This window comes from Oxyura jamaicensis, chromosome 18 (genome assembly GCF_011077185.1).
Source record: "Oxyura jamaicensis isolate SHBP4307 breed ruddy duck chromosome 18, BPBGC_Ojam_1.0, whole genome shotgun sequence".
Taxonomy (NCBI): domain Eukaryota; kingdom Metazoa; phylum Chordata; class Aves; order Anseriformes; family Anatidae; genus Oxyura; species Oxyura jamaicensis.
The window spans coordinates 11372072-11385618 of NC_048910.1; the positions used below are offsets into that span (position 1 = coordinate 11372072).

Genomic DNA, 13547 nt, shown 5'->3' on the forward strand with positions numbered 1-13547 from the left:
TGTGCTCCCTGGGGCTTTGTGCTCTGCCCCCGGTTTCCTCCATGCCTTCGGATAAGTCGCTCCATCCTGCAGAGCCTCAGTTTCCTCTCCTGAAGAACACAACAGAGCCAGCCGCCGCCGTACCTGCCCGCCCAGGAGGGTTACCAGGCTGCCAGGGCTTTACCCAACGCTTTGAAACCGTGACACAGAAAGCGTGAGAAAAGCACAACGCGAGGTTGTTTTTACGATTAAGAAACTCGGGCTGAGTCACAGAGTCCAGGCAGCGTATTCCCAGAGCCCGGAGCACACGCGGGGCACCCACCAGAGCGGGTCCCCAAGCAGGCACAGGGTAACGGGGACCCCGGCACCTCGAGGTTCCCAGCAGCACACCCCAGAGCGTCCCCTACAAGGGGGACCCTCACATGAGCAGCACCCCTCCCTGCCCATAAGGGTCCCACAGCTGAACGTTCCCAGCCCTATCTACAAAATGAGTTATTTTATCACGGGGGCGACTCCTGCAAAAGATATCCTAAAAGCTCGGCTGGTCCCTGCACAAAGTTTAGCGTGCGGGGAGCGCGCAGAGATTTCCCTGCCCTTTAAATCACTCCTCCTGCCTCCCTCCTGCCCACACCCACTCATTCAGCGATATTTATTATTGCTACTGATTTCCTAATCTCTAGCACATGATGCAAGAGCGGAGCTCAGAACAATGTTACATATTAAAAGCCAGCCACAAAGCAGCGATGTGGGAAAGCTCCGCACAATAAATAACTGGGAAAAGCAGGATGGGGGCAGCAGGTCGCCCTCCCCCAGACAGGGGCATCTGCAGCAGGCACAGCCCAGACGGGGAAGGGAAGATGCCGGGGGGGGTCTCTGGGGCAAGCTGGAGCTTTCTGCCCTTCCACGGGAAGGATTTCACCTAAAAATAAGGGGATGCTGGGGCAGATAAAGGTCTTGCCGGCTCAGGCTCCAGCTCAGACACCAGCCCAGCACGGGGCATTTGCACCCTCTAGTTTTTTTTAATTTATTTCGGTTTTGGCGTTTACCAAAGTTTGGTCCAAACCCCAACCTGCCCCTTTCTCCAGGGAGAGGTGAGTAAGTAAAGAAAGGGACCTGCAGAAGACGAGCTCAATAGAAGGCCCTGCAGAGCCTTGGTGCTTTGGTTCCTGCAAATCCAGCAAAGCTTCAGAAGGAACAGCGAGGCGCAGAGCTTGGTGGCCAAAGGACAACAACAACAAAACCCCTGGAAGAAGCCTGGCAGACGAAGGAAAACAAAGCAGAGAGAGCAGAGGGAGGGAGAGGGCGAGTGGGACAGGCAAGGAGGGCACAGGATGGGAACAGGGAGCGGGTTCTGCTTGGAGCAAGATCTACAGCCCGCTGCTGAAACCTCCCGCTTGTGTGCCAGGCGCTCACGAATACTAATCAGAACTGAAAAAACACCAAACAATTAGGAAGGAAAGTCTCTTGGCAGGGTTTCTCCTGGAGACGTCGGGCTGGTTTTTGTTTATGAGCTAGAGGAAGTGGTAACCACTCCTGTTTGTTCTTCTGAAGAAAAGAGAAAGCTTCAGTGCTTTAATTTCTCCGCTGAAAACCCTGGAGATTTCGCCTTAAATGGATCAGAACGGCCGATCTAGATTCACCCTCAGCCTTTTGTTACGAGCAAATATTTTAGTCATTTTCTCCCTCCCCTTCTGCGTGGGGAAAGAAAGGGACAGGGGACACAAAGCAGGCATTTCTGTTCCCGGAAAATATCAATGAAAAGAGCATTCCGGAGGGCGAGGGCGCAGCGCAGAGGAGATGGCCTTGCAGAGCAGCTGGGCAGATGCACCCCGAGGGAGGGCAAATACACTCCAAGCCCCCTCTGCATTATAAAGGCATGCGAGGGAAGGCACGGAGAGCTGAGATAAAGGTTGCAATGAGGCACAGAGCAAGGCCAGGAGAGCACCAGGACGGGGCTCCCGGCACGGATTTACCCCAGGGCACAGCTTCCAGCTCAGCCGCTGCAGGGTCCCCGCACAACCACTTCATCTGGGTCTCAAGAAAGTCACGTCAGGAGGGTTTGAGCTCGCATCTAGGCAAGTTAAAGCGGGTTTATTGCGGTTCATAACAGCGAGCAGAAGGCACGAGGCACGCAGGGCAGGAGCGCAGCGGGCAGAGGCAGCAGCAGAGGCAGGTCCTGCCTTGAGGAAAAGCAGGTCCCAGGACAGAGCCGCAGCCTGGCCTCGTGCCTTCCTCACCCAGCAGCCCAGAGGCAGAGGGGTGCTGGAGTCCACGGCAGCGTGAGAACAAAGCTCCTGAGCCTGTCCCCGAGGCATCGGCTGTCAGGGGCCTTGAAAGCCTCTGCTCGGCAGGCAGCTCACCCCAGAGGGGCAGCCAGGGGACTGCCGAGCATCACAGCGCCACAGGCAAGCTGAGAAACTCGGGGCACAAAAAGCCCAGAGCTTTCGGGAAGTTGGGTGCAGCACCAAAGAGCGTTCACCATGGAAACCCAGCTCCGGGGGCTGGTAGCGCCGGTGGAATTCGCAGTTGGCTCCGGCTGTGGAGGAGGCAGCCCGGACAGCGAAACTTTTCAATGAGAGTTGTCTGTAACTGCTCTGGAAGTGCTTTTCGAGGCAGCCAAACGCGCGGGTTTGTGCAGCAATAACTCACCCGCTTCCAGACAGCACGATGTGGAAGCGCAGAGCCAGACAGCGCTCCCGACCCCTCTTTTCCTGGGGAGCTGGGGAAGGCAGGGGAGGGAAGAGGCAGAGCAGGAACCTTCCCAGGGCGTTTTCTCTGCTTGTCCGGCCATCCCTGTGTCAGCAGCACAGCTCCAGGGATGCTGTGCAGGTGGCATGGTCAAACCAGGTGGGGATGGCTGATGCCTCCGCTTCACACCCCGAACGTGGTCATTACCCAAGCACCAGCCTCTTGCTCTCCCAACGCCCTCCTGCCCCTGTGCAGGACACCCTGACCCAATTCCCACGGCCGTGCCCCAGGGAAGGTCCCGAGTTACCAAGCGAGGTGTCCTCAGGACCAGCCCTGCCCTCGGCACCCACATTTCCAGGTCTCATTCGGGGATCTGAAGCTTTTCAGACAAGATATCCATTAAGCTGTGTGCATCAAGTGTTTTTGACGAAAGCCAGATTCAAAGGGTCACGCTTACAGCCCCAGATCTGGTCTCTCCCCAGCCTTGTCCCTCATTGCCCCGACGCCCTGCTTGCCGTGTACTTGCCTCTGGGCATGAACGAGCATCCCTGGGGGTTAGGAAGTGCTGGTTGCCCCCAGAGCTTCAGGCAACGGTGCACAGAAGCAGGGCCGGGGAGAGGGCACCCACAGTCACCGGGGAAGCGCTCCTGAAGGACTGACTGCAGGTCTCAAAACACCACCAAGCACTCCCAGCAACGTGCCGGCTGCTGCCCACCGCCCATCACACCCTGCAGCACAGAGCAGGAGGATGCTCCCGGCCCGCATTCCCCTTCCGCACTACCTCGCAAAATAAATAAATAAGATAAAGAAAAACCCCCTTTTCCACCCCAAACCAGGCTCCCGGGGCAGCCTCGCTCCCAGCCTCCGCGGGGCTCCAGCGGCGGAGCCACAGTGCCACCCAGCGGCAGCGCCGCCCTCCTGCTGCGCTCCGAGCCACCCCCGGGCACGGCACGGGTGGGGGGACATCGCTGAGACCCCCCCCGGCGGGCCCCGGCGGGGGCGGCCCCGGCCCCCCCCCCCCCCCCCCCCAGGACGCTTCTGGGGCGCAGAAGGGAACGAGGGCGCACGGCGCAGCGAGCGGAGGTGGCCCCTGGCAGGGGGTGGGGGCATTGCTTTCCCTGCCCTAATAACCCCCCCCCCCCGTCTTACAGTGCACCCTGCCTCTTGCTCTGAGCAGCAGAGAGGAGCTGGGGCTCCTGCTGGAGCGATAAATTCATGCCCTGGGTGCGCACCAGCAGCGGGGTGAGCCCCTCCGGGCAGACATCACCCGCTCCCCCAGACCAAGACTCCCCCAGTTCCTGGAGGTATTTACAGGAGGGGGCAAGAAGCAGAAGAGGGAAGGACCAGGAATGGCCCAGAGATGTTCTGCAGCCACCCAGGGCTGATCTCAGCAGGGGCTGTCCGTGTGCAGCCCCCCCGAGTTTGGGCATTCAGCACCTGCAGCTCTTTGTGCCCAGCAAACAGCCGAGCATCAGCAGGAGCAGAACCAACCTCCCCAGGCAGCAGGAAAGAAAATGGGGAGAAGTTCTCCCACCTCCCAGTCAAGCACCAGTAAATGAGCATCAGACACGAGAAGCCTTGCTCACACTTTCTCCTAACCTCAGTTTTCTTTGGGTGGGTTTTGTATGCCTTTTTATGGTTTGGTTTCTTTGGTTGGGGGATTTTGTTGTTTATTGGGGTTTATTTCTTTTGTTTGTTTTGAGCAGAGATCCACCTTAGAAATCTGCTGGATGAAACTAAATCCGTGCTTCTGTTCCCTTGCCATGGTCACGTTTGTGACCACAGCACACTCTCCCCAGTCACTCTCTTTCCTCCCACCATCTGAAGTGCCTAAAATGGACCGAACCTACCAAGAACCCCCCCAAAACACACCTCAGATAACAACCCCAGGCGCACACCCCACTCATTCCCTCCTCCCCTAAGCCCCCCAGCACCACCCAAGGCTCTGGAGCCGCAGAACCCCAGGGCAGAGGCACAGCCCAGGGTGCCGCTGTCCGACAGCCCACACTGGGAGCCACACAGCCGGGGGGGGGGGGCTGCAGGATCTGACCCTTTCTGAGCCTGGGGCAGAGGCTTCCAAGCCCCCTGTGCGGGGGGGGGATGCTCGGGGGACCCCTGCCCTGCGCCACCGGCAGGCGGCAGCGCGCACCCGAGCGCAACGCCACGGGACGGATCCGGAGCCCGCTTGTCCCGGGATCTGCCGGCCCTGGAGCTGGGAGAAGGAGAGGAAGGGGACAGTGCCCCCCCACAAGGAACAGGCCACAAGTCAGTGTGCGTGGCGGGGTTTTGCCATTTAGGTCGTGTTAAAGGGTTTCTGTTGGTTGCAACTGGATATATGGATTGCTGCAGCGGGATCCCCGTCTGTCCTGGGGGATGCAGGCAACGCGGAGCCAAAGCAGGACTGATGCCACCACGCGAGCCATGAGGCCACCACCAGGATGGTGACACCTGCCCAGGGGGGTGGCCACGCTCCCAGCAGAGCTCGGTGCAGTCACTGCGCACAGCGGAGAGCCGCCGAGCCGACAGCCAGGGCGCTCTTTTACATTCACCCCTCACATACAGGAGGAGGCCATAGCAAGGCCAAGCTAAGTACCGAGCTGCGCTGGTTTGGGGTGGAAATCTCTGCCTCGCCTTAGCCCAGGGAGCTCAGCACCACCAGCAAGAGGGCGGGCAGGCTCATCCCTCCTCCCCGTGCTTCGGAGGAAGGGACGGGAAGCTAAGGGATGAAGGCAAGTGCTTGGTACATTCAGATGCTCAGCAAGGGAAAACCCACAGTCCCAGGGGTCTGCAAAGAGGCTGAGATGTGTAACAGCACCAGACACCGACAAGGGAAATTGATTTAAGCAGCCCAGCCCCGTTCAGCTGGCTGGGAGCTTGCAGTGCTAAACAAATCAGCTGCTTGCCCCCTCCGGTGTGCTTTTGCCTTCTCCATCCATCCTGAAAAGCACGCAGCTGGCAGAGCTGTCTCTGGGGAAGGCTCACCACATCCTCTGGGATTCCCATTCAGCAAAAGGGAAAAAAAAACAGCACCTTTACATCTCCTCTGCTCCCTTTACCCACCCTGGCACAGATCACAGCAGAACACATCCACAGCTGCACTGCTGAACAGAGCCCAGCACAGACCCCACAACCCTGCCAGCCCCCATCAGGCCCTTTTTGGGCTGCCTGAACACCAGCAAGCAGGAACATCGGAGCCCTAACCCAAAACAGAAGTGTACTTTAAGAGTCTTCTTCAAAAGTCTTTCACAGCAGCAGTTTTCCTCTTGTTCACCACGTTTCTCAGCCTCGTTATCCCAGGCCAACCCTCCCTCCAGGAAAACACACCAGAAAGCAGTCCAGGCAGGGAGAGCCACAGCACCTCCCCAAGAAAGCCGTTTCTGCTCTGCGCCCCACACGTCAGTGGACCCTGAGGCTTGAGCCATCCCTCCAGGATAACACCAGAGGGAGAGGTGCTCTGGGGTGCAGACCCCAGGAAAACACCGAACTGCACCCAGTGCCCCCCAGCACAGGAGGAACCTCCCTCTTCTCCAGCACAGGAGTCACCAGCTCATTCTCCACCCAAGCCAGAAATCGCTGCACTTATCCTTCATCCTCCCAGCCTAACCCAAAGCCACAGCTACTCCGCAGAGCCCCCGGGGCACGATGCTGAGAGGTGTGCCCAAAGCATCGGTGCTGATCCAAGCTGCCCCCTCAAAAAACCAAAGTCCTGGCATCATTTTCTGGCACTCCCCTGCATTTTCTGTTCCAGGGAGGCTTACAGCTCCCCTCCGAAGGGAGCGTGGCCACCTCCAGCTCATCCCCTGCACCCGCTCAGGACCAGGAGCCCCCCGCGGTACCCTTGGGACAAGCTGCACATTGTTCCCTGTAAGCCCCACAAACAGCAGCTCCCCTGCACGGCCGGCACCGGCGGCTTCCACACACTGTAGAGTGCAGAAAAGCAGCAGGGTGCCTCCGTTCTGGGGAGGGAAAGAAAAACCTGCTTGTGGGCTGCCTCACTTCAATGCCTTTGTCCATTCATCAGTAACTCCGGGGAGAAAGCTTGTATTTAGAATGAGATTTTTAGGCTTTAGATGGTGCTAAAAATTAGGGTTTTTTTTTTTATTAAAATAGGAGGGAGGAGCCACGTCAGCTTTCAGAGCTGTCCCCTATTTCCTCCCCTGTTTGCCCTGAAGTGGCAGGTTACTGGATTGGGCATTTTCCCAAATGTGGGGAAAATACACCTTACAAGGAGCCAGCTTTAGTTCCACAGGAAGGCTTTTTCCCCTTAAAATAAGAAATAAAAGCAGGTATTCGTGACTCACCTAAGACCAGCAGGACTTGTCCTACACAGGTGCACGGACTCCATCCTCCTCCAAAGAGCCACGACGCTGAATGAAGTAGCCCCAAAAAAAAGAGCAGGGCTCTGAGCCCGGGGCTGGAGCTGCTGCTTTCCCACATCTGGGAGCTGGGCGATTTCATGCAACAAAGGCAGTTCCACGAGATCCGTAAAAACCGCTGCACTGGCAGGGCGATGCCAAGAGAAATAATCCAGCAGCCTGGGGGAGAAGCAGGTGTCTGGGGCCTTCTGGCAGCAAGGCTCATTCCCAGACGGAGGCAGAAGGGAGCATCCAAACCCCTCCGCAGTCCACCAGGGCTCCGGACTCGAGATCCCAGCAGAGAGAGAACGTCCCAGGGCAAATCCTCCTGCTCAGGACCGTTTGGTTGAGAAGTCCCAAGCCTGCAGGCGGTCAGGCTGTTCGCCTTCTCACATCTCGGTGTGAAGACACTCCAGCAGCTATTGCAGGTGCCCCTTTCAGTAAGGGCAAGGTACCAAAACATGCAGAGAAACGAGCATCAGGACAAGGGAACAGCTCAGCACCTTGTCCTCCAGGTGTGCTGCCAGCTGCAGGAGCAGGGGGGCACCAAGCACATCCCACGCACAGCCGAGGTATTCCCAAAGCCAGTGTGCAGAAGGAGGGTGACAGCACAGGATTTCCCATGGTGAGGAGCAGCTCCTCAGGGAGCAGGCAGCGTCAGACGATTCTCTGCTCATTTTCCTGTCCCAGTCCTGCCAGCAGTGCTCACGCTGGTTTGACACGCAGGGCTAACAGCCGAAATCCAAGTGCAGAAGGGGACAAACGCCTCCTCAAAGGACACCACGTCTCCACGCCACAGCTCACAGCAGGGCAGGGAGCCGAATCCCCCCACCACTAGAGTTTCCTGATGAAACGAGCACCTGCAGCCAGGAGCCAGCCTGCAGCAGCTGTGCTGAGCTCCTCTCAAGGTCAGCTGGAAGCCGCCAAGAGCCCTCGGCAAGGAGGAGGTGGCAGAGCACAGCCCCCCCCGTGCCTTACCTGTGGGCACAGCCTGGCTGCAGGCTCAGGGCAGAGCCAGCATCTTCCTCCTCTTCCAAAAGGACCAGGAATCACCCAGACACCGTCCCAGTGACCAGTGCTGAGAGCAGCGGGCACGCAGGACGGGGAATGCTCTTTAGGAGGCGTTCTGATTTACGGCTCGTGCGCCAGGTCCACGCTCACAGCACCGCGTGCGTGCACGCACACAGCTTTCTTAGGGACGCGTTAGCGCGCGCTGCCCCGCTTCGTTAGGGCGCTGCTGCTCGCCGGCACAAAGTCCGTATTTGTTTCCCTGCAGGGGTGGAAATAAAGGGGGTTTTGTGTTTTCTTCCTCTTCTCTTTGCAGGCTGGAGTGAGTTTATTTGACACTCCAGCGCTCTTTGTGAGCCGAGTGCCCGGGGATAAATGCTGCCCTTAAGAGTTACTTGGCGTTAGACAGAGGGACCCTCTTCAGAGGAGAATGGGGGCTTGTTGGGATGGGGCGGGGGGGGCGCGGGGAGGGGGCCTCCGACGAGCGCCTATGGAGCCCTCATAGAAGGGTCTCTGTCCTGGGCCACAATAGAGCGAATTCTTAAAGATACCGGGAGCTGAAAGGAAGGAAGGAACTTGCCTCCCTTTTAAAAAGGATTTTCAGGAACAATTGAAGAAGCTGTAAGAAGGGGGCATTATTCCCCATCCAGGCTGCCCAGGCTGGGCTGCCCCCCTCCCCCTCAGCTGGGGAGGTCGGACACGGGGCCACGGGGACACCCAGGAGGCAGTGCCACTGTCACCACCCCGACCCCAGAGCGGGACCCACTCCTCCCACGGGCAGGTGCCAGCTGCTGGAGCCGCTCCTTCCCGTGTCCTCCTCCCCAGGGCCACCTGCCTGCAGGGCTCCAGGCTAAGAGGGATCCCCTGGGAAGACGTGACCCAAAATGATGGGCCAGGAGCAGCAGGACGCCGCTGTCCTGCCAGTAAATGCACGCACCCCATGTCACACAGAAAGGGGGGACACATCCCGAGAGCTGCCAGGCAGCTCCAGGTGAGCAGCTCCTCGTGCCCAGCCCTGCTGGTGGGGAGCTGCCCTCTTCCTGCAGCCGTGCTCCATCCTGCACAGCCCGGGGAGAGGAGCCAGAGCCCCAGCAGTTCTGCTGGGGAGCTGCAGCTTGGCACCAAGCGACCCCAGCGGCTTTCAGTGACCAGTTTCAGCTCTTTCTACCCCACTTCTGCTGGTGACCGAGTCTCCCTCGAAGCACAGCCAGGCAGGATGCTCAGGTACTATGCTGTGCACTGCAGCACTTCTGGCATCCCACATCAGCAACCACAGCCCAGACGGCGATTTTTCCCACCCCAAAATCAGCCCCACCTATCACTCCGCAAGCTCAGAGGCAGCCACCAGCTCCTCACCCCACGGGGCTCCCTCATTTCCTCCTTCACCTCCAGCTTGCTGAGGAGACGCTGGCACCACACATGTTGAAGGATGCCACAAAGCTCCAGCTGGCCACAAGCAGGCCACAGGAGCTCACACGCAGCCCCTGTCCAGCAGGCAGAGGCCACCCTCCAAGGCTGCTGTCGGTGGAGGTGGCAGCACTCAGCCACAGGTCCCACCTGGGACACCCAGCGATAGCCAAGCAGGGTTTTTCTTGTCCTGGAAGCATCAAAAAGCTGCTGCCAGCTTTAATTCCTAGAGCTTACTTCCAAGCCCATTGCATCAGGGAGAGGCATTTGGCCATGCCACCGGGGAATGAGCCCGATAGCCTCTTGGTGTCACTGGCAGCCCAGGTCCCAGCTGCTGGCAGCGGGCGCTGCCTACCCAGCCACAGTGCTGGCCTTACCTGCACGGAGGTGAGCAGGGGGCTGCCACCTGCCAAAATGCTCACAATCCTAAAGCCACAGGTCCTGAAGGAGCAGTGCCTGCACCTCCTGGCTACCAGCGTGAGCCCACGCACCAGAAGTGAGCTTTCACACCAGCTTAGGAAAAGGCTTCCAGAATTAGGAAAAGGCTTCCAGAACTGAGACCCACTCAATTTCAGTTGTGAGACCCGAAGGAGCCCCAGCAGGAGATGAAGGGGACCCCAGTGCCACCACGGAGCCTCCATCCACCTGGGCAGGAAGGGATGCTGCAAAGCGGTCTCCTCGGGACCTGAGGCATGCAAACCCTTCCCAGCAGCACTGCAAAGCCAGGCTGAAGCCCTCAGGCTGTACCGTGCACCATGCAGCAACCTTTCAGCCCTGAGGAGCGATTTGTGTCACATTAGAGGTTGTCTTGGACTGCCGTGAGAACAGAGCCGTTGCTGTGTGCTCCCTTTCTGTGTGCTCCCTCTGCAATACCACAGACAGCTTTGCTGCAGCTGTACCAGCCAGACCCAGCTCTGATCCCCTTCCAGGGAGAAGAGCTGGAGGAAAAAATAAAATGCAGTTGGAGTAGGAAGCAGCTTTCAAGAGCCTGGCTAGATAACATTTGCTCCTGATCTGAAACCCATTCTGGGCTTCATTTCTGCAGGAAAGCTGCACAGCCACCCAGGGATCAAACACATTTATTTAAAGGCTTAGGTTTTAGCCCAAACCATCTGTGGCTTGGCAGGCAGAGCCAGCCAACTGAAGGAGAAGCGTTCCCTTCCTCGTGCATGGGTGCAGCCCAGCCCTGGGCTATTCACACCTCATCAGCTCTACTCGGGAGAAGCCACTTGCAGATGAGAACAGCCTCCCCCAGCCGCATCCCTCCCAGCCCCTCTTCCGCCTGCAATTCAGCTGCTGCCACAGGGGGGAAAAAAAAAAAAACGAAAAGGGAGAACCCTGCAGCTCTGAAACCAGGCTGAGGAGCCGGACCTGAGCCACGCCGAAGCCAGCTCCGTCCCCAGGGACTAATAAGGTACCGCACTGTAAGCCCTAACCTCGTGTTAAGAGTTCTCATCAATCCGAGCCGTATTTATTAGGGAGTTGCAGGACATCATAAAAGTGTTTTCACGCGGTGTTTACCCTGACGTGGGGGGCTTTCTGCTGCCATTTGCCCCTTCGTTACTTTTTTTAATGCATCTTTCTGATGAAATCAGCTATCCCGAACAAGGCTGCCCTTTGTCAGGCAGTTATAACTTTCTGGCCGGCCTTGGTAACTGGCAAGACATGGTGCTTTTCTTGCCCTCTCCTTTGTTGCTTCTCTCTCCTGTTCAAAGTTCAAACAAACAAAAACCCCCCAGCACGCCGCATTGTGCTTCTGGCATTATCCCCCCATTGTCTGGGGCTCAGGGAGCCGGAGGGAGGGGGAGCAGCCGTGGCCAGAGACATTTGATCTCCTAAAATTTAAGGCACTCATCATTCCTGTTACAGAAGAACCCCTAGACAGAAGAGCCTGAGTCTAAACCCCTCCACAGGCCAGATAAGCCAACCGCTGCTAGAGAGCCCCCATCACCAAGGAGAAGCAATGCTGCTGCACTAAATATATTTGAAGCCAAGCACAGGAGGAATGCACACCAGGGTCCAGCCCGCAGAGGAGGCAGGTCTGAGCCCAGGCTTCCAGATTTCACAGCTGCACTTCACGGCAGGCAGCGGCATTCCCTTCAGAAAGGCTCGGGTCCCAGCACCAGCCCACAGCACCCCCCGAGCTCTGCGCTGAGCCCCGAGTCGGGCACGTACAGACGAGACGGGTACCCAAGCACTTCAGAGACTACTCCTAAGAACTCCACGGCATGCAGTTGAATTTAGAGCTGGTCCTCTAACAGTTTGTGATGCCCACTGCAATGTCTTCGCCCTGTTTCAGGGCATCCCTCCCCTCCCAGCCCCAAAGGAGGGGATCCGCCTTCCCCAGACCATAGCTCCCACACTGGAGGCAGCCCAGGCTGGTGAGGTGAGCCTGGAGGCTTGGAATTCGGTCCTGGCAAAGCCCAGCAGATTCGGGGTTGGACCATTAGGTCACCTCTCCCACAGCCCCCACACCCCCATTGCTGCAGGCAGGAAGAGCTGCTCCGGACCCACCAGCGCTGATTTACTGCCTCAGAGGTGGCCACCAGTGACACCAACATCCCAGCCACTGCCACCAAACCCGCCAGAGCACAGCACCTGAGCCCTGCAGAGAAACAGGCGGACACGGACCCCATCCCAGCAGCTGGGGGCTTCCCCGCACCCCCCAGCGAGTTGGTGCCATGCAGAGACCCAACGCCCAGGAGACACCAGGACAGGAATGCTCCTGGAGATAACAGCAGGTTCACTTCCTCCTGCCCGTGAAAGAAGTGGATTGTACTCCTCTCTACGCATGCTGGGCTCACAAAGTGCCTTTGCACTTTCAGTTACACACCCTCAGCCCATCAGAAAACCATCTCCCCATCACCGGGGGGCTGCAGAGCCCCTCCAGAGGAGCTCAGCCTCACCACCAGCCAGCAGCACCCCAGGAGAGGCTGCCTCCCACCCCCCGAATTAGACTCGGGGGTGCCACATCTCAGGCTGCTTTCTGTTTTACAGACTGCACATGGAAAGCAACTGGTAAACAACTGCCTTTACAAGAAGGGTGAGTCCAAGCAGTTTTAGCTCTTTTTGCAGCAAACCCTTCGAGAAAGGAGAGCACAAGTGTTGCAACACCCCCACAGCTCTGCCCGACCCACACAGGTGGGACCCCACAGCTGTGGGGGGGATGAGGTAAAGCGGGGAAACAGATGAAGATTTCCCCACCTGTCCTTTATTTTACAGGGCACTGAGAACACGGATATCCCCAGAACATCACCCCAGAACATCACCTGGCTGACAGCAAGGCAGCGAGTTCGGGGAGGGACACCTCACGCATGGTGTCTCAGCCTCTGAGCTGAGATCTCCCCCGGGAAATGCCCGGCAGAGGCCCGGCTCCTTCCTTCCCAAGGCCCGAGTCACCACACAGCAGCCCTCTCCCCCTGCCTTCATCCCCCCAGCTGTGACCGTGATTATAAAAAGACGTCTCAATTAGCAGGAGAGCCGAGCAATCCCCTCCGGTCTCCAAGCCCTTCGGAGGAAGCGCATTCCAAGCCAGCAGAGAGCAACGCCAGCGATGTCTGGGCAATAAAAGCACCTCCTGTTTATCTCAGGGCAGCCTCAAACATCTTTTCCCCAAAGGAGCATCCCTCCGCAGGGCTCAGCGGGCTCACACGCTGGAGGGGCAGCGCTGGGTGCTGTGCTGGGTCCCCAGGAGCAGACAGCACCAATTTCCGTGCAGTGCTGCCCGCAGGTCTAGCCTGGCCGTGGTCTTTTTGTTGCGGCAAGCAAAATAAGGAAGGGAGTCGTTTGTGTTTTTCCAGCATTCGCACAGAAGTGCTCTTGTGCATCACAGGTACCTCGCGTGGCCACCCCTGGTCAAGCGCTCCCCGCTCAGGGTAGGCAGCACCGGAGGACAGAGAGACCCCTGGGACCCCCCTGAGAGCTGGGGAAGGGGCTGCGGGTCCCCAGGACCCCCCCCCTTACACCTCCAGGCACCTGCCTGCAGCGCACCCAGGGCACGGAGCCGCCAGGAGCCTTTCTAAGGAGGTTTTCCCAGGGCAGGAGTAGGGGAAAAAAAAAAACCATCAGGAAAAAAAATAAAATAAGGAAAAACACCCCCCCCCCCCCCCC

General features: G+C 58.3%; 1 protein-coding gene across 3 annotated transcripts in view; it reads right to left on the reverse strand.

The window, feature by feature from the left end:
* The window catches only part of LOC118175717, a 41155-nt gene extending 33544 nt beyond the window's left edge, over positions 1-7611 (reverse strand). Inside the window, exons 1-2 of one of the 3 annotated variants that reach the window (XR_004755091.1) lie at positions 6969-7611; positions 5788-6623 (exon numbers count right to left, since the gene is read on the reverse strand). Coding sequence is in view for 1 of the 3 variants with exons in the window: in XM_035342198.1 (XP_035198089.1) it covers positions 6969-7485 (517 nt within the window). In the remaining 2 variants the exon portion in view is untranslated. Of the gene's footprint in view, positions 1-5787; positions 6624-6968 lie in introns of those variants that run through there. The other 2 variants (XR_004755092.1, XM_035342198.1) reach the window with 2 other exon arrangements.
* Positions 7612-13547: the final 5936 nt, after the last annotated feature.